Source organism: Cyanistes caeruleus, chromosome 6 (genome assembly GCF_971803275.1).
Source record: "Cyanistes caeruleus chromosome 6, bCyaCae1.hap1.1, whole genome shotgun sequence".
NCBI classification, from domain to species: domain Eukaryota; kingdom Metazoa; phylum Chordata; class Aves; order Passeriformes; family Paridae; genus Cyanistes; species Cyanistes caeruleus.
This window is the reverse complement of record NC_141706.1, coordinates 11,027,950-11,051,216: the sequence shown is the minus strand read 5'-3', so window position 1 is coordinate 11,051,216 and position 23,267 is coordinate 11,027,950. Positions and strand designations below refer to the sequence as shown.

At 39.5% G+C, this 23,267-nt stretch overlaps 1 protein-coding gene across 5 annotated transcripts in view; it reads right to left on the bottom strand.

The window, feature by feature from the left end:
- Positions 1–23,267, bottom strand: part of NAV2 (neuron navigator 2) — a 204,813-nt gene that overhangs the window by 68,039 nt on the left and 113,507 nt on the right. For all 5 annotated transcript variants that reach the window (XM_086893008.1, XM_086893010.1, XM_086893011.1 and 2 more), the window contains 2 exons: positions 21,321–21,716; positions 8,904–9,026 (listed from right to left, as the gene is read on the bottom strand). In XM_086893008.1, the coding sequence (XP_086749134.1) occupies positions 8,904–9,026; positions 21,321–21,716 (519 nt within the window). The remainder of the gene's footprint in view (positions 1–8,903; positions 9,027–21,320; positions 21,717–23,267) is intronic.

The window sequence follows — 23,267 nt, the reverse complement described above, 5'->3', positions numbered from 1 at the left end:
TCTAGCAAAGGAATGGTTACTGAGGCTCCCTGTGTTAACCCTGCACACAGGTTTCACATGTTCCAATGCCACTTATGTCCAATTAATTAGCCTCAAATTGCAGCAATCACTTTTAATCAAATTAGATGTTTTATTTATAGTGAGAATATATATAAAAAAAACTTTGACTAATAAAAACAAATTATACACGTTCTCATAATACTGCTGAAGTGACACAATACCACTCCGAGTGTTTCCACTGTGGAGCATGCAATTATTTATCCTGGCCAAATGTATATTTAACTGCATATACTTAAGCAACATAAGAACATCATGTGGAAGCCTTAATGCCTGTTTATACAACGTGTTTTTAAGTCCCATGGAGCTGTGTAACACTGAGCAGTTTAAGCCTCAGGATGCAGAAAGAGCAGCTACTGCTTGTTCTGTGGAATCTCAATGTCACTTGTTAGCTGTCATAAAAGGGTCACAAAGTCATCTTATCACACTACTGAAAAATCCCTATATAGTGAGGAGGCTGAGGAATTGGGAAGGGTAGGATAGGATAGGATAGGATAGGACATAGGACAGGAGATGGAGACTCGAGGAAGGAGACGCGAGGAGACTCGAAGACAGGGACAGGGACAGGGACGGGATGGACAGGACAGGACAGGACAGGACAGGACAGGACAGGACAGGACAGGACAGGACAGGATAGGATAGGATAGGATAGGATAGGATAGGATAGGATAGGATAGGATAGGATAGGATAGGATAGAAATGTATGGACGCCCCAATATGGAATATCTAGTTGGACACCAAGGAAGTTATCATGACACCAAGGAATGACGTGACATAAGCATTAGCTCCAAGAATCCTGGGGCAGCAAATATATAGTTATAGTCTTTTGCCCCTGCCACTCCACATCCCAACTGGTAAAATGCAGCACAGATGCTCTGCAGTAGGGGAATTTCCTTCCATTGGGCACAGATAATTCATTCCACATGGTCCATACACTCCATCCTCTGCACTTCTCTCTGTGGACATACATGGGAAATGAGACATGCCCTACTCTTTGAAACTCAGTTACAGGCCTGTGGCAGAAGTGGAAGAGAGTGCACCTCTTTGTGAAGTGCCATGGAAACAGGGAAGGAGCCTTCTTTTCATCTGAAGACATCTGCTTCCACAAACGCCGTATCAGAGATGCTTTCACTTTCTTTAGTATCAATCAGCCCAAAAGCACCCCCTGCTTCATTACCTTCTAAAAACACAAGAGCTGCCACTGAGGACAGCTGAAGGAGGTAACTGTGAAATACAGAGAATTTCAAATATGAGCTCCAAATTGTGGATACCTTAGAGCTTCCTCTGCTGCTCCCATGCTGCAGATGTGGATATTCATTGGATAAACCAGGGTAGTAGTACCATCCAGCTTCAGATATTTTAGTTAACTGTCTTAGGAGTCTCATTTCCCTGTATATACAATGGACCAAAGCATCCAGATATCCTGAATTCCTTGGAGGGGTCCCAGTAATGGAGACCCTTCACGCCACCTGCAGTGTTTGAAATCTCTTCACTGGAGAGGACAAAACTGGGAATAAATGAGGAAGGAAGTGCAGAGGGAGGGAGGGAGGGAGGGAGGGAGGGCATGCATATTCTTACAGGAAAACACGTTTCTTACATTTAGACACGGAATTCTGATATGATTTTCCAAACAATACCATTACAGGAAACATTCATCTGCTATAAAGAAAGCTGAAATCCTGGCTATTAACATTAACATTTCTATTACCACAGAAGCAAATACTAATAATCTATTGTTATAATCACAAAAGAATACATAGCTGTATAGAAGGAGGAAAAACAAATAAATATTGAAATTTACAATTATGGACAACAAATACAAATAAACAAAGATCAAACAAAGTTTTCCAGTAATATTGAGTAATAAACACAATATTTGAAAATAATCACCAGTCTAGAAATTTGCTTTACAGCCACAATGAGCTTCCATGCTCTTCAAACAGCCCCAAAGTGGGATTCTGCTCTGGGAGCCTGACAGCTGTCCGCTATTAGTTTTATCTATTCAACCTCCAAATCCCAAACTCAGAGGTTACTGGTGTAGGTCAGTTGTGAGACTGTGTTGACTCTCTTGCCATTCGACATGGAAAACCAAACAACAAAGTCTGCTCTGTGTCAGCAAGCATTTCACATTCTTCGGTTTGTCATGCAAAGCACAAAGACCCTGATACAGTTCAAAATGGTCTTTGTATCTACAATCTTGTTTACCCTTGGAATACAAGCTTAACTTCCCACATGTCTGAAGTGTTTTGAAAGCCACTTCATACAATAGAAAAGACAGTGCTAATCTCTGGCAGTGGAACCAGAAATAGAGGGTTTCAGAAGAGTCTTCAAATAAGCACTGAGATCAACTTTATACTTATATACTTTGACTGGAGGTGTATGAAAGGAACTATCTCTTCAGGAAAATCTAGTTACAGTGGTCTAGGATCATGATTTTGCCATTACTAGATGCAAGATTACTTATTCAGCTGCTTAAATCAGGCAGTTTTCCCTGTTTTCACAGAATCAGCACCCATAATTCTGGAAACGGCAAGGTCCCTTCACCTGTCCACATGCTGCAGTGCAGGCTTCCAGGGAAGCACAAACTATTTTCACGGGCAAAAACAAAGTCCTGGCTTAGTCAGATGAGCTGCTCCCTTGAGGGTACCTACCACCTTCCTTTAGCTTTGTAGTGAATAGCATCTCCTGGACTAAACATCTTACTTCGATGCTATAGGAGAGATGTAAATACACCCTAAAATATAGGAATGAAGAATGAAAATCACAGCTACAAAAACAAAGGGCATGACACCAGGGGAAAGGTTTCAACAAGAAATGCAGCTCCTAAAGCCTAGGTCCAGACTATCTCTTACAGATGTTTACATCTAATCAAAACAGGCAATTCTGAAGAGGATTAGAACTACAGTGATAACCAAGCACATGAAGATTGACTTTGTAGGGAAGAGTTTGCAGTTGTAGCATGTTTTTTTTGGTTGGTTTTTGTACTGAGTGGTAGAACTGCACTTTCTCATATGAAGAAATTTTTGAAAAAGGCAAAGAACTGCTCTCAGCTGCCTTGTCAGCCTGTGCAGGTACTAAACCAAGTATTAGAGAATACCTGAGTAAAAGAAGATTAGGATAATTCTTGGCTTCTTGAATGCACACAAGTCCTTACTGCAAAAAAATCTGCTCTTTTTTGTGGCCATGAATACATGGAGAAGGAATTGTCCCCAGGGAAAACCAATTCTAATTTTACAAAAAGTCAGTTAACTAATAGGCACAAAACTGCTTCAACAGCCAGCCCCCACAGGTCAATCATACATCTGTTATTGCTACATGCCATGGGATTTAGGAGCCTGGACAGATTATTTTATACAAACATAAACTCAGCTGAAAATTATCTACTTCCTAAAGTGATCCAATCCTTCAAACCCTTCTAGCCTTCCAACAGCTCCCAGCCTAAGTTGGTTGTTGGAATTACAGTCTCAGCTGCCATCATACAATGAGTAAAATTAGACCAAGCCTGAGAAACAAACAAAACTTTCAAACTTATCTCCATTCCATAATGCCTCTCTAAACAGAATTAACACTACAAAATCCTACAGAAGTACTGCCTAGAATACTTCATCCAGTGTACTGCATGTACACCCCCCAAAAAATGTGAAAAAAGAAAAAAAAAAAGGAAAAATATTATTACTGTGCTGAGCCAATTCACAGAAAGCTTGTGTTACATAATGAAAATTTTTGCTTCTAGACCTGAAGAAAACTTTACAAGAAGTTTGTCATCTTTTAGACCACTGAAACAGATCTGTCTGAAGACACTGCTTCCCTTGACTAACCTTGCCATGTTTGTATGTAGTGTCCTTTTCTTCCTTTTGGTAATGCTCATTTCAGCCCCCAGGTATAGCTACTATACCTTTGTTTTGAACTATTTGTTGCTTAACCTTGCAATTACTTTATGTAATCTAAAACCACTTTGGATTGCAGTTTGTGAAAAGATTGCTTGGAAAATAGAAGTATATGGTATTGTGATTCTAATCAGCAGATCCCAGAGCCATAAACTTCAAAGAATCTTTGCAATGTGAATTTCCCCTGCTTCTGAGAGTCAGTTTTCAAGATAAATGTGGGATCTTTCAAAGACAGAGAGATGGATATCTACAGGTACCAAGGTACAACCTGCATATTTAGGAGCAGAAGCACTTTTTTCTAATTTAGTGATAAAATCCAAACAGGTAGTCAAACAGGGCAGTTGATCTGCTAGGCATGAATCATTTCACCAGTCCTGTGACTTTGCTGTTAAGCAACCCTAGATGGGCATATATACACAAATTGCAGTGACTCACAGCACAGACACAGTGAGCAATGAATGTTCAAAACCCCTATTTGTCTATATTAACCTAAAAATCATTTACAGAATTTAAGTTATTTTCTAGAAAACAATGCTCCTTTAGTACACAGGATCCTTATACAGGGTTGTTCCATTGTGCCAGCAAGGAAAAGAAATGGGAGAAGTGGAGCTTATAAATTATCTTAATTGTAGCAACTTAATCCAAGTGCAACTGCCAGGATGTTCTGGTAGTGAAGGAACTGTGAAGTGATGGCATGTAATCTTCCAGGTAGAGTGGAAATAGCATGGCAGCAACTTTCTCAGCTGAGATCTCCTGAGGTCTGTAGATGACTTCAATGGATGTAGTTACTCCTTCTCCTGACAGCAGACATCCTCCCTCTGCAAATTCATTCACACAAAACACTAGAGGAACCTCCCTGTGAGTTCCTTTCCTGCTCCACAAACACTTATGTCAACACTCCTGAGAAAGCAGGAGTAGGGATATGCTGTGGGGGAAGGAGATGATGGGAATTCCACTGCCATTACAGGGCAAAATATCTGCTTCTACATATTATTACACCAATTGGGTCCACCTGAAGATATAACCTAGTCATGTTTTAGCAATTTAAGATGAAGACTATCCAGTCTATGTGTCTACAGAAATCTATTCCAGAACAATTCTCTTTGTTTTGTCCCTATTCTTATATATATTGTGCTACCACTGTTAGAGCATTAAAACTCCAGCAGTGATGAGATGGAGCAGTTCTGCTACACCTTCATTTTACTTCAGCTTCACTGTCTCAATTAAGAAGAAAAACTGAAACCAGTCAGAACTTTAAGCTGTCTTATGCTACCATAAAATTACAAAAATAATATATTTTTTTAAATTTCCTTTTTCTTTTCCTTATATTATAAAATTTGCTATTGTCTACAATAAACCAGCACCTGGGAAAAAAAAAAAATTGGTGCAGGAAAGGAAATTTGATGCAGCTTCTTAAGCAATACCCATCAGCACCATGACTGTAATTCTGCTTTCAGTGGAATCTGCCTCCTCCCAAAAGCAGTGACATCTTCTCTCCCCACTTTTTATGACAGGCCAATATTTCCCCCAACTTGATGACTTGCTTCAGCTTGTTTTTCAGCCCTTCTGAAGTACGATCCAACTTCCTCTGGTTAAGAAGGCAATCCAACAATCTCCCTCCACCACCACCAACTAACCCATCTTTGTAGTAATCTCATCGCTGTAGCAGGATTCAAGAAACTAAATTGCAGTTAGTGAATTGAAATGTACTCCAGACAAAGGGGTTTACTCCACAAATGTGAAATACTGTCTACTACCTGAGCCAAGAGACATATAAATAACCTTAATCTGTTTTTATAAAATGCAAAATAGCAGCAAAATACTACTCTTCAGCTATTTTTGAAAGCCATCATTTTTACCATTTGTACTGCACTCAATGACATTCTTACTAATAGCAAAATATGCAGAGCAAGTGTGCTCTGCATGGAATGTCCTCTGGCTTTCTGCTTGGTTTCTGCTTCAGTTCCAACTCTTCTTTCCTGTCCATCTCCTGTCCAGGCTCCACAGTCTCCTCTGGGATTATTCAAAGATCCTTCCGAAAACAGGAAATGCTTCTAAAATGCTGACTGTCAGGAAGCAGATTCAGTCACAAATCTGAGTAAGAGCTAATTTGAATGTGGACTTGTTTTTAACCAAGCATGTGACAAGACTGGTACTGCAGTCATCAAATGTGATCAGGACACAGACACACTCTTGAAGAGCAAGTTCAGCACTGTTTTTACTTATGGCCCATCAATGCTGTAGCTGCTGGAAGCACCAAGACAACACAATCCACTCTTTGACAAGACAAGTCATTACAATAAGGAGATGGGAAGACCTTTTTATGCCTTTATGCAAAGACAGGTAATTAATGCAACCTCAAATAGAACTGTAAAAGACAAACAATCCAAGTTAATCATGCTCAGCAGTAGTTTTTTAAGCACTTCATCACTGATGATTTTTTCAAAAGGTCATATAGACACTTCCCTAATAGCATTAAAGTTACTCTTGACAAGCTCACATTCACAGCCTCCTGTCCAAGTCAAGGATGTGATAAATCAGCACAGGTCTGTTATCTCCTCTAAATAACAGCTTACACAGGTAAGCAATTACAGAAAGATTTATTCAGATCTAACTTACCTACACATATTACAAATGCAAGTTATATATAGGAAGGCAAGGGCAAGATTTAGTCTCAGATCAAGCAGATGTTTCTGACAATGTGAAATCAACTTAAATAACCAGATGGCACACACCAAGTCTATATATATAGAACAGACAAAAAAATAGGATATTTATGTCCAACCTTGAAAAAAAATAATCCCTAACTAAATTTAAAAAAACAATCACAAACTAAATAAAAAGGTATTTTATTGCCTTTTTTGATTTAAAATCCCTTTGTTCTAGGCAAACTGAAATTATCTTGAAGTCAACAAGTAAGCTCAGCTATGTTGTGCAATGCTTCCATTAACCTTGCAATCAAACACTGAATCCAATGCCCTTGTTTGGATTTCCCTGCTGCAGGGGAAAATGTACTTTGTAAGGTCTGTGTTTTACCTTACCAGAGCCAATGAGTAAAAGCCTCACAACTAAACTTTTGCAACTAATAGCATAAGAAACTAAACAAGCTAGCATATCACAGAAATTCCTGATAACTTTTTAATGATTAACCTCATGCCCACAGGTTCACAGTCTTTCACGCTTGTACTCCCATGCATTCAGTTAACATCTGCTTTGAACAAGTTAAATAGAATCTTAATATCTTTTCTGCATGTACCAATAAAGCAACCCAGTACCCCTCCTCACTGTCTCACAGAATGAAGAAAACAATTAATTACTGCACAGTTTTATTCAACTCCTTTTCCTTATGGCCATTTTCACCCCAGAATACTCCTTGAACTATGATTAATTTTTTGTTTAATCTGCACATCATGGTCACCCAGCAAGCCAAGACGAGCTATCTTTAAATCACTGTCCTCCTGTCAGAAGTCCCTCAAGTCCTGCTAAGGTATTATATTCTAAATAGAAAAGACTAAATCAAAGCAACATATCACCAGCTCTGGGGCCAAGGGTTATTTTTCTGCCACGCAGAGTCTTTATTGTGTGTAAAGTCTGGCCCCCTCTAAGTGAACTGAAAGGATGATTTTCAAAGCTTTAAAAACTGACATCCTAGGGATTGCATTTCAGTGGGTCACAGCCCCATTCTAGGTGGAATACACTTAAACACTCAAATAATCCCTCTTGTCAAATGTTCCTAATTGGTGCCTGATGTGTGGTATCTTCAGGAAAGGAGCTCAGCAAACAAAAAGTGTTGCAAGCACAGAAAATACTGGATTGGGGGAAGGAGCCAATGACAGGAATGTAACACCAGCTCTCCAGAAAGCTGTTACTTAAACAGCAATATACTTTATCTTAGAAAAATGCTGAATTTTAAACAGATGCTTTTGCTACTGTGGCAATGTTCAGAAGCCACAGCAGCAGAAGCACATGATACTTGATTTGTCTCTAGCTGCATCACAAGGTGGAAATGCCCTCACTCACAGGACTAGCAGTGAGTGCTGGTTGGGTTTCAAGCTGCAAATTTCAAGAGATATGAGTTCCTGGAAAAATACAGGCATATTTTACAACTGGCAAGCATATGCTGACCTGTAATTCAAACTGAGCTGAGAGTCTCTGTTTTAGTTCTTTTGTTTAGATGTGACATTCTGCTCTTTACTAATATCACAGGGACACCAAAGCAGATCTAGGTCTAAATTTTTGCAGATTTAGATTTAGTTTGCTTAGAAAATAAGGTTAGATTAGCCATCGCTTGTGTTTCCTTAGTAATACCTGCATCACAATGAAGAAAGTATCGGTAATATCCAGCTCAGTCAAGTACATTATGTCCTGGGAATGACTTACAGATTTTAAAAAAGAGAAAAAAGTTTTAGTTCAAAAACTGGTTTGAATGTGTACCTCAAAATTAATGTTTTATACTTTGAGGCCCATGATGGAAGAAAAATGATACAGTCACTCACTGCATCAACAGTAACACTGATCAGGCTTTGGAAGGGGAAGAAGCAGCTGTGCTGACCTCATTAAAAGCAACAGTATTTAACCCATTTATATCTTTACATTTACAGAATTTTCACTGGGCTCCTTTGTGACTGCACTCCGGTAAATTATGGATTTCCAGTCCCTTAATTCTTGACATTTGGCCTTGACTGTTCACATTGAATCACTAAAATTGGAGGAAAATCAATGGACATGAGGAGAGAATTCAGTCCTTTCTATTTGAAACACTACTAAAACAGGAGTTCAACACTTTCTTGTGTTGCCTCCCATCCACAAAAACACAGGGGAGATTCCAGCAGAGCACTCAGGAGACATGAAACTAGCATTTCTCTCAACACCTCCATGAACACACAATCTAAAATACTCTGGAGAAATTTATATCCATGCATCGAGTGCCTGGATTGCCGAGGGTGTTTAGCCCCCTACCTGTCGGCGTCGCCGAGCCCCAGGGCTGTGCTACGCTGTAGTGTCTCCCGCACCGTGGCCATGCTGTCGGGCAGCCGGTTCAGCCGCCGCGTGTACAGCCCCAGCCCGCCGTCAGTCAGGTACCTGACAACAAAACGCCATGTTCAGTATAACAATAAAAAATTCACATATTATCATAGCACCTATGATGCAGTTCCCCCGTTTTTAAGTTAGGGATGTTACACAAAATCAGAAGCAAGGAAAACATCATTCTTGATTAGATCAGAGGTATCCTCCACCTCTCATCATTCTCCATTACACCTTGCATGCTCTCTCATCACCAAGACTCGAATTTCAACATAACTGTGGTAACAGATACTTAAAGAAAACTTAGCTTTCATTAAGGATACCTATATGGAAGTAATTTAATATTTGTGAATGCTATCATTAATGACCCTTTCTTGCCCAAAAAATACATGGCCTATACCACCCTGTATTTTTCTGCATGGGCTAAAACACAATCAAAATTTCAAATCTTTTACAAGTTAACTGCAAAATTACATTGACTTAATCCCTAGATTTTGTCAATGACTAATAAAATTAAAGTATTCCACAACTTACAGAAATCACCATGGATGAAAAGTTTTTTGCAACTTTTTGGTTCCTACATTCTACTCTGGCTGCAACTGTGACCTACACACACCTGCATTTTAAAATTACTATTTACTATCATGATTCTTAGGCACTTAGAAATGCCAGGTGCACATATGACCCTTCATAAATTGCTAAGATAGCACATTTCTTACTTTCTGGTTTAGACAAATGAAAAATTAATGTTAAATTGAACAGAGACAATACATGGCAGGCAATGGCATGGAGCGAGCCCTGTGTTACCACCATCAGTTCATCAGTTGATGCAGGTCTATATGAGCAGCACTGACAGCTGAGTAAACACACCATGAAGATTTTCACACACTTGAGACTGAAATAACTCCAAAAACCCCCAGCACTACGGTCACCGTTTCCAGCACACTGCTGGAGAAGCACCACATCCCGCTGAGACAGGAGCCGAAAGGAGCGGATCTCCTCAATCCTTTAGCAACTTTGACAGCAGACCACAGAATAATATCCAGATACTCAGGACACCTTCCTCTGGCATAAGAAAGCACACAGCTTTCTCCCTGATAGTGAGACTCCCTCACCTACAGCAGGTATGGAGAGATGCTCCAATGCTCCGAGCTGCAGGAAGTAGTGTCTCTACTGGCAAGATTTCACTCTGCACATGTACTTTACCCAGCCCAGATTTGATTACTACATTTAGAAAAATGGGATGGTGAGCAGCTGGGAAGCCTTGCCCAGTATGTTGACTAGCACTGCAGTTCGATGTATAAAACTGTACAGGGCCATCCCAGCAGCAACCCAGGAGTCTCTGTGGAGTCTAACAAAGAGGTTGCCAAGCCCATCAAGTCAGACACAGGAGTATTCCCCATTAGCAAATCTGTGGGGATTCTCCCAACTCATAAACAAAGACTGTAAAAAGCACAAGGAGCAGTTGTGGTGTAGCATGTAGAATTCACCTTCGGTTTGGCATTCTAACTTGTGTTTGACAGTTTATAAATATTTTATCATGGAAGAATATTTTTTTTTCCTTAAGCTACTTAAACAAAGGGGAAGAAGAGAAAAGCAGAGCTTCAGACCATAGTGTTATAAAACATGCAAAGAGTATTTTGCAATAACATCTCATGTACATACACTGATTAATGCAGGAACATGTCTGCACACGAAACAAGTTTCTGTGTGAATACCCTTTGTACACGTGCTAGAAAACGCAGCTTCTGGATTTGCTCAGATTCCTGGCATATTAGTCCTTTGATAAAAAAGATCTGAAATAGATAGTTTTTCATATCTATCACTCAGAATATGTGGAAATAAATTTAATACTCTTTAGAGTGAGCCATACTGAAATCAATGCCTTTTCACTAGCATCAGTGTATTTAATCTTCTACACAGAAGCCCAACGAGCTACAAGATTAAAATAACATTGCAGTAGCTCAAATTGAACATTTTTTTCAAGCACTGATAAATCTTACATTAGCCAATGGAAGCTAGACGGCTTTGTCACCTCTGACAACTAGATCATGACAGTTTACTGAACAAGTCCATGTGAAAAAGCACAGCCATAAATGCTGACTTTTACTCACCATGCCAATAACACCAGTTTCTTACATGCCAGAACAACATAGGATAGATTTTTGTATTTAGAAACAGACTTGTATAATCACAGTTTGAAAGTTTTATATCTTATTTTTATTTCACACAATATCCTATACCTAGGAATGTTTAATTTGGAAAACATGCCAAAACCAACAATGCCTTAAGTCCTGCATGCAACAGCAAGGTGTAGGAAGAAGGAAAGGCACTAGCTTCTAATGTCTGTGGAGGAAAACACATTTAAAATAAATACACTTTAAAATAAACGAAAAAAACCCCTTTATTATCCAAAGCTACAGGTGCCACAAACCTCCAGCCATTGCCTTCTTTTCCTTCCTCTCCATCCCTTCAAACTTCAGTTGTCTTGGCTTTAAGAAACTATCTTGCCCTTATGAATACATTATTACTACTGCAGATTTTTGCTTTATGGGAAAGGAGAATATAATGAAGGCACATTTTTCCAAAGAAAATCTTCCAATATTTTATGCAGGGGGAAACAAGACCAAGGAAATACTATCCTGTATATAACTGTAACAATACTCAGAGTTACTGGAATTAATTGTCCTATCACATCCATACAATGTGGAACCCAAGAATATTGGCCTCTCCTCTACAATGAAGCATTGCAGTCCAAACAACTGTACTAGGCCTAAGTGTAATTTATCTGACTTTTCATATTAAAAATCATGACAGATTTGCACTAAAAGCCTTGCTAGCATGACTGCTAAGAATTCTGCAAGCACATTCAGTGCAAAACAAACAGGACTTCGAAGTATTCGTTTACCTGCCCCAAAACAAGAAAAAGTTTAAATATATCATATGTGGAAAAGCACAGAATCCAGATTCTGACTTTTATAGAGGTAGATAAATTGTACAAAAAATTTAATCTCATGGATATTTTATGAATGCTACCAACAGCCAGAGGGGAATGACTGCCTTTAATGAAGCTGAATATAATAATATTTAATGAATGGGCAGTGAAACAGTGATGAGGTTGGTTAAAAGGAGCTTTTGATCTTTCCAGAAATTAATGTCCAAATACTCATCGCTCTAGCTTCGCTCTTCATCAGCAAGGAAAAAAAAGATAACCAAATTTCTGATGATATAAAAAGATTCAGGTTAAACAAGAGCAGTATTATGCATTTCTATCATACAGTTAGGACTTCTAGCCCACTTTCTAGGTGACACTTTTTTCCGATTATAAAGTGGCTACCTACCCTGAACTATAGGCATAGCATAACTTGCTTTGGACAACCTAACCTTTAAGCTTCGCTTTTCTTTAGCCAAATACACCCTTTCTGTGCCTCTGAAATCTTGAGTGCCGTAACAAGCCCTTCCAAGTGTAATATTTTTAGAGTATTTCTGATGCTGAAGTGATTTAGTCTCCTTTCCTGAAAGGCACATTGAGGAAACATGAATGGTCATGCAAAATCCAGTGGTCTGAATCACTTGATTTCTGTCTGCACTCTCTACTTACTGACAGATATAGCCAGCCAACAGCACACTTACTTTTATGGTCTGACTACTCTACCACTTCATATATATTCATTTCACTCCTTAACACATGAATATGAATTTTCCAAGTTTGAAAATAGATAGCCAAGGGAAAAATATTATTTACTTAAGGATTAGGAAGAGAAGGAGCAGCAGGTAAATCAGCAACACACAACAGACTGGGCAAGCTGACCCTTACGTGCTCAGGATCCTGTAATTCCATAATCCCAATCCCACAAGCAGGAGAACAGCAAGGTACCTCAAATGGGACCTGACTCTGGCAGCTCAGGTGCTCCTGCCTTCTTGGTGTTTTGGATTACAGGCTGGTTTGGAAATAGCTGCCCAGGTATCTCCTGGGCAGAGGACTTGCCCAGCAACGCAAGAGTTTGAAACTTTAAGAAACAAAAAGCTTGAGGGAATTCACATAACATCTGCTTTGACGTGAGGAAATGTTCTCTTATTGATGTAGCAGTAACACTGTTATCCTTAATGCTTTCCTTTAAATTTCTCTTTTCACTAGGCTTCATCTGTCTCGTCATTACAGTCAGTTAAACGAGATCAAGAGGCTTAAGGAGCTTTGAGTATCAAAGAACAACTCTAACTTTGCCAGTCGCTAAAAACCCACAGCAGAGAATTCCCCAGTGCTGTTACTGAAATATGCCAAATGGGATCAAAACCATCCTGTTATTGCAGCTATGAATATGTCCTAAATCTGACTTAAAAAGAAATGCTACCCCTAACAGCTGGATGATGACAACTGCAAACTTCCAGTTTAGTATCAATTTGATCTGCATTTTTCATCTTAACACTGGCATTAGACCATATGGGCTTTTCCCATGTTTATATGCCCCAAAGTCTTTCCAATCACTGCTCCTGCCTGATTTGAATCAGTACTTGATAAGTACTCAATCTCTCTAACCAAAGGGCTGGACACAGACCCTGTCTACCAGCCTGGGGTTGGTATAAATTCCATTATTGATCCCTGTGAATTTCAACAAGAACATTCAAGAACAGGATTAGGTCCTGAGCTTGCAGTAGGAACTCCTAATATAATGCCCAATCCCTAATATTAGACCAAATATTACAGTTCAAGTTCATAGAAGGGCAAACCTATTGCTCAATTAATAAAATTTAATTTATATTTAAGGTAGTCTATAATTTATAAATTAATAGAGTTTTGCTAATAATCAGTAAACGGATGAATGAACTACAAATTGTTTCGCAGGTGCTTAACCCAAACATTGAGTAAGACCTGAACAAATTACTTGCAGACTCAAAAATCCTAATAATTGCTGGAAAGGAGGAGATACCTGTTACACTAACATGTAAAACAGGAAAAATTAGATTATGCAAAACTTAGAAAGTATATATTAGTTTCATAGTTTAGAGAAACCTCTCACGTGTAAATCACTAATAGCATGAATAGTGCTGCTTATTCATGTTGTTCAAACTAGTCCAAAAGCAAAACAAATTCATCCCATTAACTACTTAATGCTCAGGCCTTTTTCCATGAAAAAAAAAAAAAAAGAGAAATCTGCAGAAATAAGTGGCTTCTATGAAATCAATACTCTTCTGTCTTGAGATGTATTGAAGCTGCCTGGCACATAAGTCCTTCAGCAGCCATCAAATAAGAATTTTTGGGCACTGCTGTCCAAGGTTAATTTTTTTTTGGATGTCTTCTCAGCTTCAAGCAGTCTTCAGGCAAGGAATTCCAAGGACTGTGCAGCCTGTAAGGAAGTTGGGTGGTTGCTGCTCCTGCACATCCCCACATTCAGAACAACAGCTTCTGACAGAGCTTTTGAAGAAACTAGTTTCCTGAGGAATAAGCAGTCTTAGATACACATAGTCAAAGAGAAGCTGTCAATGCTTAAAGGAGTATTAGACCGAAAAAAGCGTCTCTCATATGGCTGCAGCCATTTCTGTTCCAGAGGAGAGTCTCCAGTGTATGATCCTCTTTCCAACACTCACTCCATCTGTTACCAAGGGCACCACAAATTCACCTTCACCTCAAGGAGGAGGCCTGCTCTACCATTGCTTTTAAAACTCCTTACAAAATCTAGTCAGCCAAGACAGACTGGGCTGGAGTCAGACTGGAAAACACTCAAGAGATCAATCCTTTCAGGTGTGCAAGTACCACTCTGATTCCCAGGGAAACATGGGTGGAAACTCATTACTGAAAAAAGGACAATACTCACACCCACCAAGCACCACCACCACCAGGCTGCTGGCCTGAAGCCAACTGAAAGCCCACCAGAATCAGGCAGTTGTTCAATGGGGCTTTGCACATGCTAATTTTGATTTCAATACCTGAATTCTTTCTCAGAGTCCATTTCAATGAAAATCGTAGAACTAAGCTATAGAATAAGTGATCCATTTTTCATCACCTCTTCAATTCTCTTCAGGAGAGGAATGAACTGTGACCAAACAGGATTAAGGAAGGGGTGCACCTTCTCCAGAGGTTCTCAGCAGCATCAGCAGCAGAGCAAGAGTAACTCCACAGGAACTTTGGATTATTCCCTCGTGCCCACTCTTTTCCTGTAGATGATCCACATCAACACAGTGTGAATGACTGCATCCCCCTCTACTGGCTAGCCCCAGACTGGGATCCTGTTTTGTCCTTTAGAAGCTATACCTTCACTCAAATCACAACAACCTGTTGGCACTGATGCAGCAGTTCAAACACTGCTGAAGTGTTTATTACAGAAAGAAGTCCAAAGTAAGTTAACTGCTATTAAATGGTATTTTGGTAATTGTTAACAATACTTTAGTGTGTAGAAGTAAGCAAAAAGACAAAACACCGCAACTACTACATATATTTTATTGATTAACATTACATATGACCTAACATGGGTATTTTACCACTATACTGAAAAAAAAATCTGATGTATAAGGTTATAACTCATAGGCCTACACTCTCTTCCTGTGCTGAATCACACTGCAAGAAAGGTTCTATGGAAGTGTGTGATCTGAAATATCACTTGAGATAAATTATAAACACTGTCTTAGTGATGAAGCTGACATAAGAACTACTCCTGAAGTGAGTGCAATATTTAAGAATACTTAAAACAATATACAAAATTAATAATATTGAATGTGTTTCTGCAATATCCTACCCATGTCTCCGGCAAAGAACTGCAAGTACATTCTCGGAATAAGAATACAATCTTTAATTAAACACTGCCATAATTTTTTATTTTCATTTTTACAGCACCAAGTAGTCTCTGACTTTAAATCCAAACTCAGTTGCAACCTTATTTGCTATAAAGTCAGAAGTGAATGTTTCTTTATCTCTTTTCAGGAAAGTCAGTTTTGAGTTTGCTTGCCTGACCCCTTCATTATTTTTGTTAATTATCCATTTACCATATATAAATACTATTCTGTAATGTTGAAAAGATCACAGTATAGAAATAGCCAGCCCTAGTGAGATGAAAAGCAGTTCAAATGAACACTGCTCAAACACAGAAGAAAAATAAAACCAACCTTCTAATGAGTCTTAGTCATGTTGAAGTGCTAGAGCCATAAAAGGAATGCAGTTTCACCCATCCACTGAATTTAGCTGAAACCTTATCACTAAAACCATATTATTTAAAGAGCAGTGTCCAGTAAATGACTAATACACTTTAACTCAAAGTGTATAGAAAAAATACAGTGGTAATAACTAAGGAAAGAAATAGGTCAGAAAAGCCTATATACCGAGCATTGAATCAATGCACAGGGCACCCATTCTCACTCAGCCCAGGATTAGCTCAGGCACTCCTGATTTCCAGCCAGCCACAAGTTACCTGGAACAGCAACTACTCCTTCTGCAGACAGCTTAAAAGGAAAGGGTTTCTCTCACTTTCTGTTACCAATAACAAATTCTCATTAGCAGCAAGCTGCAGAATCCTCCTCCTCCTCCTCCTGTGAAACCTCAGCCCTAGAGGAGGTCTGCTATACCACCTGTGACCCTGACATCTGAAGAAACTGTATCATTATCTGACTGGTAAATAGCACAAAACCAAGAAACAGCTGCAAGAATCCTACAAATACCAACTACACTTCAACATTCAGCGCAATCAGTCCTGTTTCAGCTCTTTTTTGCTCCCCAACAGATGTAACTCCTAAATGTGAGCCTACTTCAGAACTCTCTTTCAATGACAGTTTTGGTCCAAGAAGGGCACGGTGCTTTTAGGTGAGTTTGATACTTGGGCAAAAGCAGGGGCAAAATCTGACTGCCCAGTCCAAAGTGGCCTGTTCGCCCTTTTAGCATCCTTCATGCATGTTCCAAATTCAACTGCTTCCAGTGCTTCTAAAACAATCCTCAGGGAGCATAAAGGTTTGAATAAACAAGAAGCAATCATAACCCCATGAGGATTGTGTATGCAAACATATTAAGAAGTTGTGGAAACAGAGATGTGGAATGGGAATATATCACCACCAAATCATCAAATATGGGGAGATAAATAAAACTGTAAAATGTATTCCCCAACAACAACCACTGCACCCACAGGAGGTGGCTGCAAGGAGAATTTTAGCACAATGCCTTGACCATTGCTGTAACACAGCTGGAACAGCCATGCTTCTGCAACAAATGATTTTGACAAAGGTGTGTCTGCATACCCAAAGCCATTTTCTGCGAAAACCTGTGATCAGCACTAATCAGCATATCCACGCTGTTAATTCTGCATAGAAAGCTGCACACTTATGGTAATGAAAACAGGGACAGATGATTAATTAAATGAAAATAATTATAAAAGGCTTTTTTCTTTTTGGGGACCAACAGCCCTCTTGCTGCATTCCAATAAAAGATAAAAAGGAAATTAACTCTACATCTCATTAAAGAAAACTGGGGCTAAGGAGACAAAAAAAGGTAGGAATGCGCATGTTAGTAGCCAGAAAGAGACTGAAGGACTGAAGGACAAAAACCTTCTGAACAAATGCAAGAAGTCCATGAGAATTAACATTCCCATCTGGGACAATCTTTAGGATAGAGAGGTGTGACAATTCTGGTACACCTTCCACTGAGGCTCTGAGCCTCCAGCTCAGCGAGCCACCAAAAGGAGTGGGCTGGGGGCTCAATTCCCAGGGCTCACACAAATCTTACTCCTGTTGCTTCATCACTGGGTTATGTTTTAGACCCTGTGAAAAGGGAACTTCTTACCTTTGATCCACCCCCTGGAGACTTGCTTAGTTTAAGAGCTGTTCTCTGTGCCTTTGGATACCCTGTCTTAACCCTAGGAAAGCAATCCCGGTGTCTGCCAGAGCTCTGCTTGAGCAGACTCATTAAGGGAGGCCAAACAAAACTTCCCATGACCCAGGACATTTCAGAGAAAGCACCAGGATCACAGGGCCAAACTAGTTTTTCTTGGCTATTGGAATTATTTTGGCTGAAACAAATATTTTGGCTTCCTTCCTTATCAGTTTGCCAATGAAAACACAGCTCCAAGGTTTTCAGACTCTAGGATTGTGACAATTCTGAAAAATGACAAAGTGAAACATATACCAGCTAATAAAGAGCTATTCATGCTCTAAATATCCTCTTGTGCTGCTCTGTACATAGTGTAGCTAGGCTTCTGGAAATGTTGAGCCTGTTTTCCCTACCACTGATCTTGGTGATTTGTTCCTGCAGCATGTCACACAGATGCTTTCCTTACAAGCAACTTCTCTGATTTCTAAGCAGTTTATTATTCCTCTCCCACAAAAACACAATACCATCCTATTTTTTCTTACTATTTGAATTAAACAGACTTTGGGGAACATAACTTATAGAACAGGCTACCAAACATCTGTTCACACTGGAGATGGCAACCCAGTGTCATTAGGGATCACCAAAGATAACAACCTTATTTTTTTATCCTTCTCGTTTAATATTGGAATGCTGCTATTGCAATTTAATACTGCAATATTCCCTTCTCAAGGAATCCACTCACATGATTACTCTCCACAGACTGCAACCCCAGAATTGTGGGGCTGCTTGCAGCAACTCTCTCCTTCCAAATGCCCATGAGTGCAGCAAGAAGAGGACTCCAAAACTGCCCATCTCCAAACCCTGTTCAAAACCTGGATATGGAACTGCATCTTTCCAACAATGGATTCACCTACAATACCAATTCTGTCTTTGGAACTTAGCCAATGACTCCAACAGTGCTATATGAATTGATAAACCAACTCACACTATCTGGCGAAACACTTCTGTAATTAAAGGCAAGAGATGTGGAAAAGAAAAATATATTTGTTCACATTTCTTGTCCTAAGAACCTTAAATTATCAGTATGTGGCTACTACATGAGTAAAATGTGAAAAGTATCTCACTCCTTTAAAAACTAGTGGGGAAAAAAGAGTCAGATACTCAGTTAAAGACGTCCCAATGCTCAAGGGCAGAAGTGAGGTGGGGTGGAGGATATGACTCTTCTGCTATGTTTATCATTCTTGGTATATAACTCACTGCTTTGGTGACAGAGATACCAACTGGCAAAACCATTTTCTTACCCAGAATCTAAACACCACTCTTGTACTTTCCGACTATAGAGACTCCCAATTTTTACCCTGCAGGATGACCAGACATAGAAAAGGAAATTATACACAGTGATGAGTGAAGGTAGGGATTTCTCTGGCTATATAATTCATAAATTTGACAGCTTTTCTATTTTTTCCTTTTCCTCAACCTGGTATCTGAATTTTATACAATACGTAAAGGTCTGCAAAGACTGGGGCTCCTCTCTGAGCAACAGAAGGCTGAGCTGGCAGTTCTGGCAGGTGTAATTCTCAACTACCACTCAAGGTGTTTTATGGAAACCACAGTGCTACTTAGAATTTAATTTCCTCACTTCCAGACCAAAACTACAGCCACAAATTTAAATATAATTCAAAGTCCATGGGAAAAGCAGTAACTGTTACTACAATCAACATTACAAATTCCAGGTGTTAGTTGATTTATATGAGGAAAACACAAGGTGCTTTAGTGATTTGATGCATTATTAATGCAGCAACAGCTACTGGTGTTTCATCAGAAACAGAATTTTACACTGATTTTTGCATCAACTACTATATGCTTCCCTAATGAAAATTAAGTTAAATTAAAAAGAAGGTGTCTTACTTCTCAAGAAATGAGAAAATATCCAAATATTCATAAGAGACATAATTAATGGAGGCTTCCAGATGGTGCAACTGAACTGGTTCAATTAATGACAAAGAAGCAGCTGGATTCCAGTAAGAGACACTACATATTTCAAAAAAAAGCCAATGCAACTAGAAATGTCACTGTCCTGGGCAGACTGGAATCCCCAATCGCCTGTTCAGTTTATGTTACATATTAAGTTCTACACCTTTAAGATTGGTTCCAAGAGTGAAGTGGAGGGAAGAGGAAATGTGCAGTTTGTTTGAAGAAACTGCACTCACTCCCCTGCATGTTTCTCTGGACTGTGTCTGCAGCACAGACAGACAGTGGGACAGAGCTCTCCTTTGCTTTTAGTTTTTAGCTAGCCGAGGCAGAGCAGTTCCCCAGACTGTATTTTTTCCTTTTTCTTAGAACAGTTCAAACTTGCTCTGGACTGAAAACCCAGACAAACCCCAGGAGCTCATGCCTGTGGACCACCAGGGCCTGGGCCTCAGAACTTTCCAGCGTCAGAGGGACTGATAAGAGACTGAGCAAGCTGAGCTACACCTCATAAAAAGGACTTTTTTGGATTTGCCATCCCTTCAAACACTGAGAGGTTTTATTGTTTAATATTCAATTTCTGTTAAATAAACAGTTTTTTCCACTTTTCCCCAAGGAAATCTTTTTCCCAAACCAGGTGGGGGAGGGGCTGTTTGAATTTGCTTTCTGGACGGAACTGCATTCGGAGGTTTTCTCCCAAATTTGCCCTAACCAGTCACCAATAAAAAAAATTACAGAAAAGCAAAGGGTGGTGCAAGAAGGCCAGACAGGGCTGCCACAAAAAAAAAAAAAAAAACCAAACCAAACCAATAAACCCCCAAACAAACAAACAAAGAAGCTAAAAAAAAAAAAAACAAAAAAACTCCCAAATATCCCCAAACAAACAAAAAACCAACCAACCAACCAAAAAAACCTCCAAAATAAAACAAAGAAAAACAACAACAAAAAACCCCACCAAATAATTTAAATCTCAAAGTTAATTTTTTAAATCAATCCAATGCTAAGGTATTTGAGCTAAGAAAAAATTACTTTTATAGTAAGAACTGAAAGTAGATGCATTGAATACTGACATTGGAGCAAAGAACAAATACTTTTCCCACTCAAGGCAGAGGTAAAATGTTGATGTAAAACCTTGTTAATAATTGTCTGTCACTTGATATCACTGCACACTGACTTGCTCTTTAAACGTTTTGTAACACATACCAGTATTTTATCTAACACAGAGATGCAAACTCATTTCTTTCCAGTGAACTGGCTCCTGAAAGTTCAGGGAGCAAAAGAGTTCAGATAAGTACAAAATGTGCCTCACTTCCTCCATCTTGTGGGCACCAATGAATGTTACAATCACGATGAATCTTGACTCAGGAAAACATTTAATCACATTCTAGATATCTTAATATCTAGGGGATATTTTCTTAATGTGCACTTACAAACTTGAATTTTGTTTAAATCCCTCTGTGATAATGAGCTGTCTCTCCAAAGGCTTATTAAAATGAATAGAATATCTTTGGTGTTTGGTTCTATTTTTCAAAATAATCATGGAAATACAGGGTTATAAACAGAATGGAAGAATCACATAAAGAGAGGCATTAACTCACCCACTGGTGATGTCGTCAGCCCTGATGTTCTTGCCCAGCACGTCGCCATCGCTCATGTATCCGGAGGCATCCATGGTGATGCCCTCGAGGTCGATGTCGTCGCCAGCCTTGTCGGTGATGTCCACGTGGCAGACGCTGCTGCCGCGTGTGGCCAGCTGCCGCCGCAGCGGTGCTGAGTACAGGTAGCGCCCGGCACCAGGCTCGGTGCTGATGAAGCGGCTGGCGTTCCCCCGGGGGGGGTACCCGTTCCCCATGGACGGCGCGTCGCCGGCCTGCAGCCGCGGGCTGGACTGGCCCAGTCTCCAGGACAGCGGCGTTGGCCGGCCCGTCAGGCTGAGGATGCTGCGCCCGCTGATCTCAGTGGTGACGTTGGTGTCAAATGTGGTCTCCAATGTGCTTGAAAGGAGAGATGTGATGCCTTAGGACTTTAGCTTTTATATGTTTCAAATCCTGTACTGCTTTAGTGTACAACTCTAAACACCATATAGAGTGTTAGTTAACTGTCTCCACATTTGGTCAGACAAAACAATCGAGGCCTGAAACTCAAGGACAGCCTTCTGCCTCAGGCCCCAAAAGTATAAACAAGGTGAACTGGGGGGAGAGCAAACTGGGGGTATATGACTTCACATACACTGAATCTGTAATTAGAGAACTAACCCCCAGTATGTTAATGGACCAAACTTATAATTGTCTAAAAACTTGTGACCATCGTCCATCTTGTGTGTAGCCTCTGGAAGACTTCTGACTGCCCAAGGGGTACCTGTTTGAAGGCCCTTAATAAATACCCACTTTAGTCTCTTAATCTTGTCTAGCCTCTGTTCTAGGCATCACTCCAAGGCATCAGATGCACTGGATCAAATGTGGCTCTTACATGGAATGCTGTGAGATTTCAGGTGCTTCCAAGGCTCTGAACTCTCAGCAAGTTACTGATTGTATGTAACTTCGTATTCTCTGGTTATAGTAATCAATAACTAACAATTTACTGCTACAACACTTGGGGAGATCCTTTCTTTTCACTTTTCAGGTCTTTCCCCCATGTTCCCAAAGAGACTCTTGCACCCATGCCACCAGGTGCTCTACATAGATGTGAGAAGACTTAAGCAGGAGCTTTTTAATGGATTATCCACAATATCAAAGCGTATCTTTCTCATCTTCAAGCACATACAACAGGAAGGGAATAGGATAATATGCTGACTTAAGAAAAACCTGCTGAAGTACCATTTTTCTGATGTATTTCTTTTTATTGCCCGCATTCATGAAAATTCTAACTCTGGACATATCTTGGCCCAGCAGCAAGACATAAGCTATTTCTACACCATGGAGAGAATTAAATGAAAAAAGTAAGAAGGGCCAAAAAAAAAAAAAATTTTTTTTCAAAATATAATTTGCAAATTAACAAGCCAGTAGTGAACTATGACTTACTTTGAAGGTGTTCAAACCCAAATCAGAAAAAGCAATAAATTACTCATATATTCGTGAGTTATGTATATTTTAAAAAATATTGATAATATTTATATATGGAACCCTAAAAATGGGACTACACCATGAGTTTTCAAGCGATGTGTACAGATTGCAAGGCTATACCCTGAATACTCATCACTGAGTTGCAGCTAATTTATTTGCAGCTAATCCATAGCTGCATCTTCTCTTACCCACACAAACTCCTCTTTTGTTTCCCTGCTCAACTAAGTTCCACTTTCTTATTTACTGTGGATATTAGTAAAAATAAACAGCACTGTACCATTCTCAATGTAACGTTACATGTAAGCTGCAAAAACCTTCGTATTCTCTGGTTATAGTAATAAAACCATGAAGGGATGTCACATTAATTGAAATTTCCAAAGAAAAATAGCTTTGGGAATTCATCTTTGCAAGCTCAGCTTCAGTTTCAGATGCAAAGCAAAAAAGTTACCCCCAATAAACCCATTTAGGGCTGGGGTACATAAG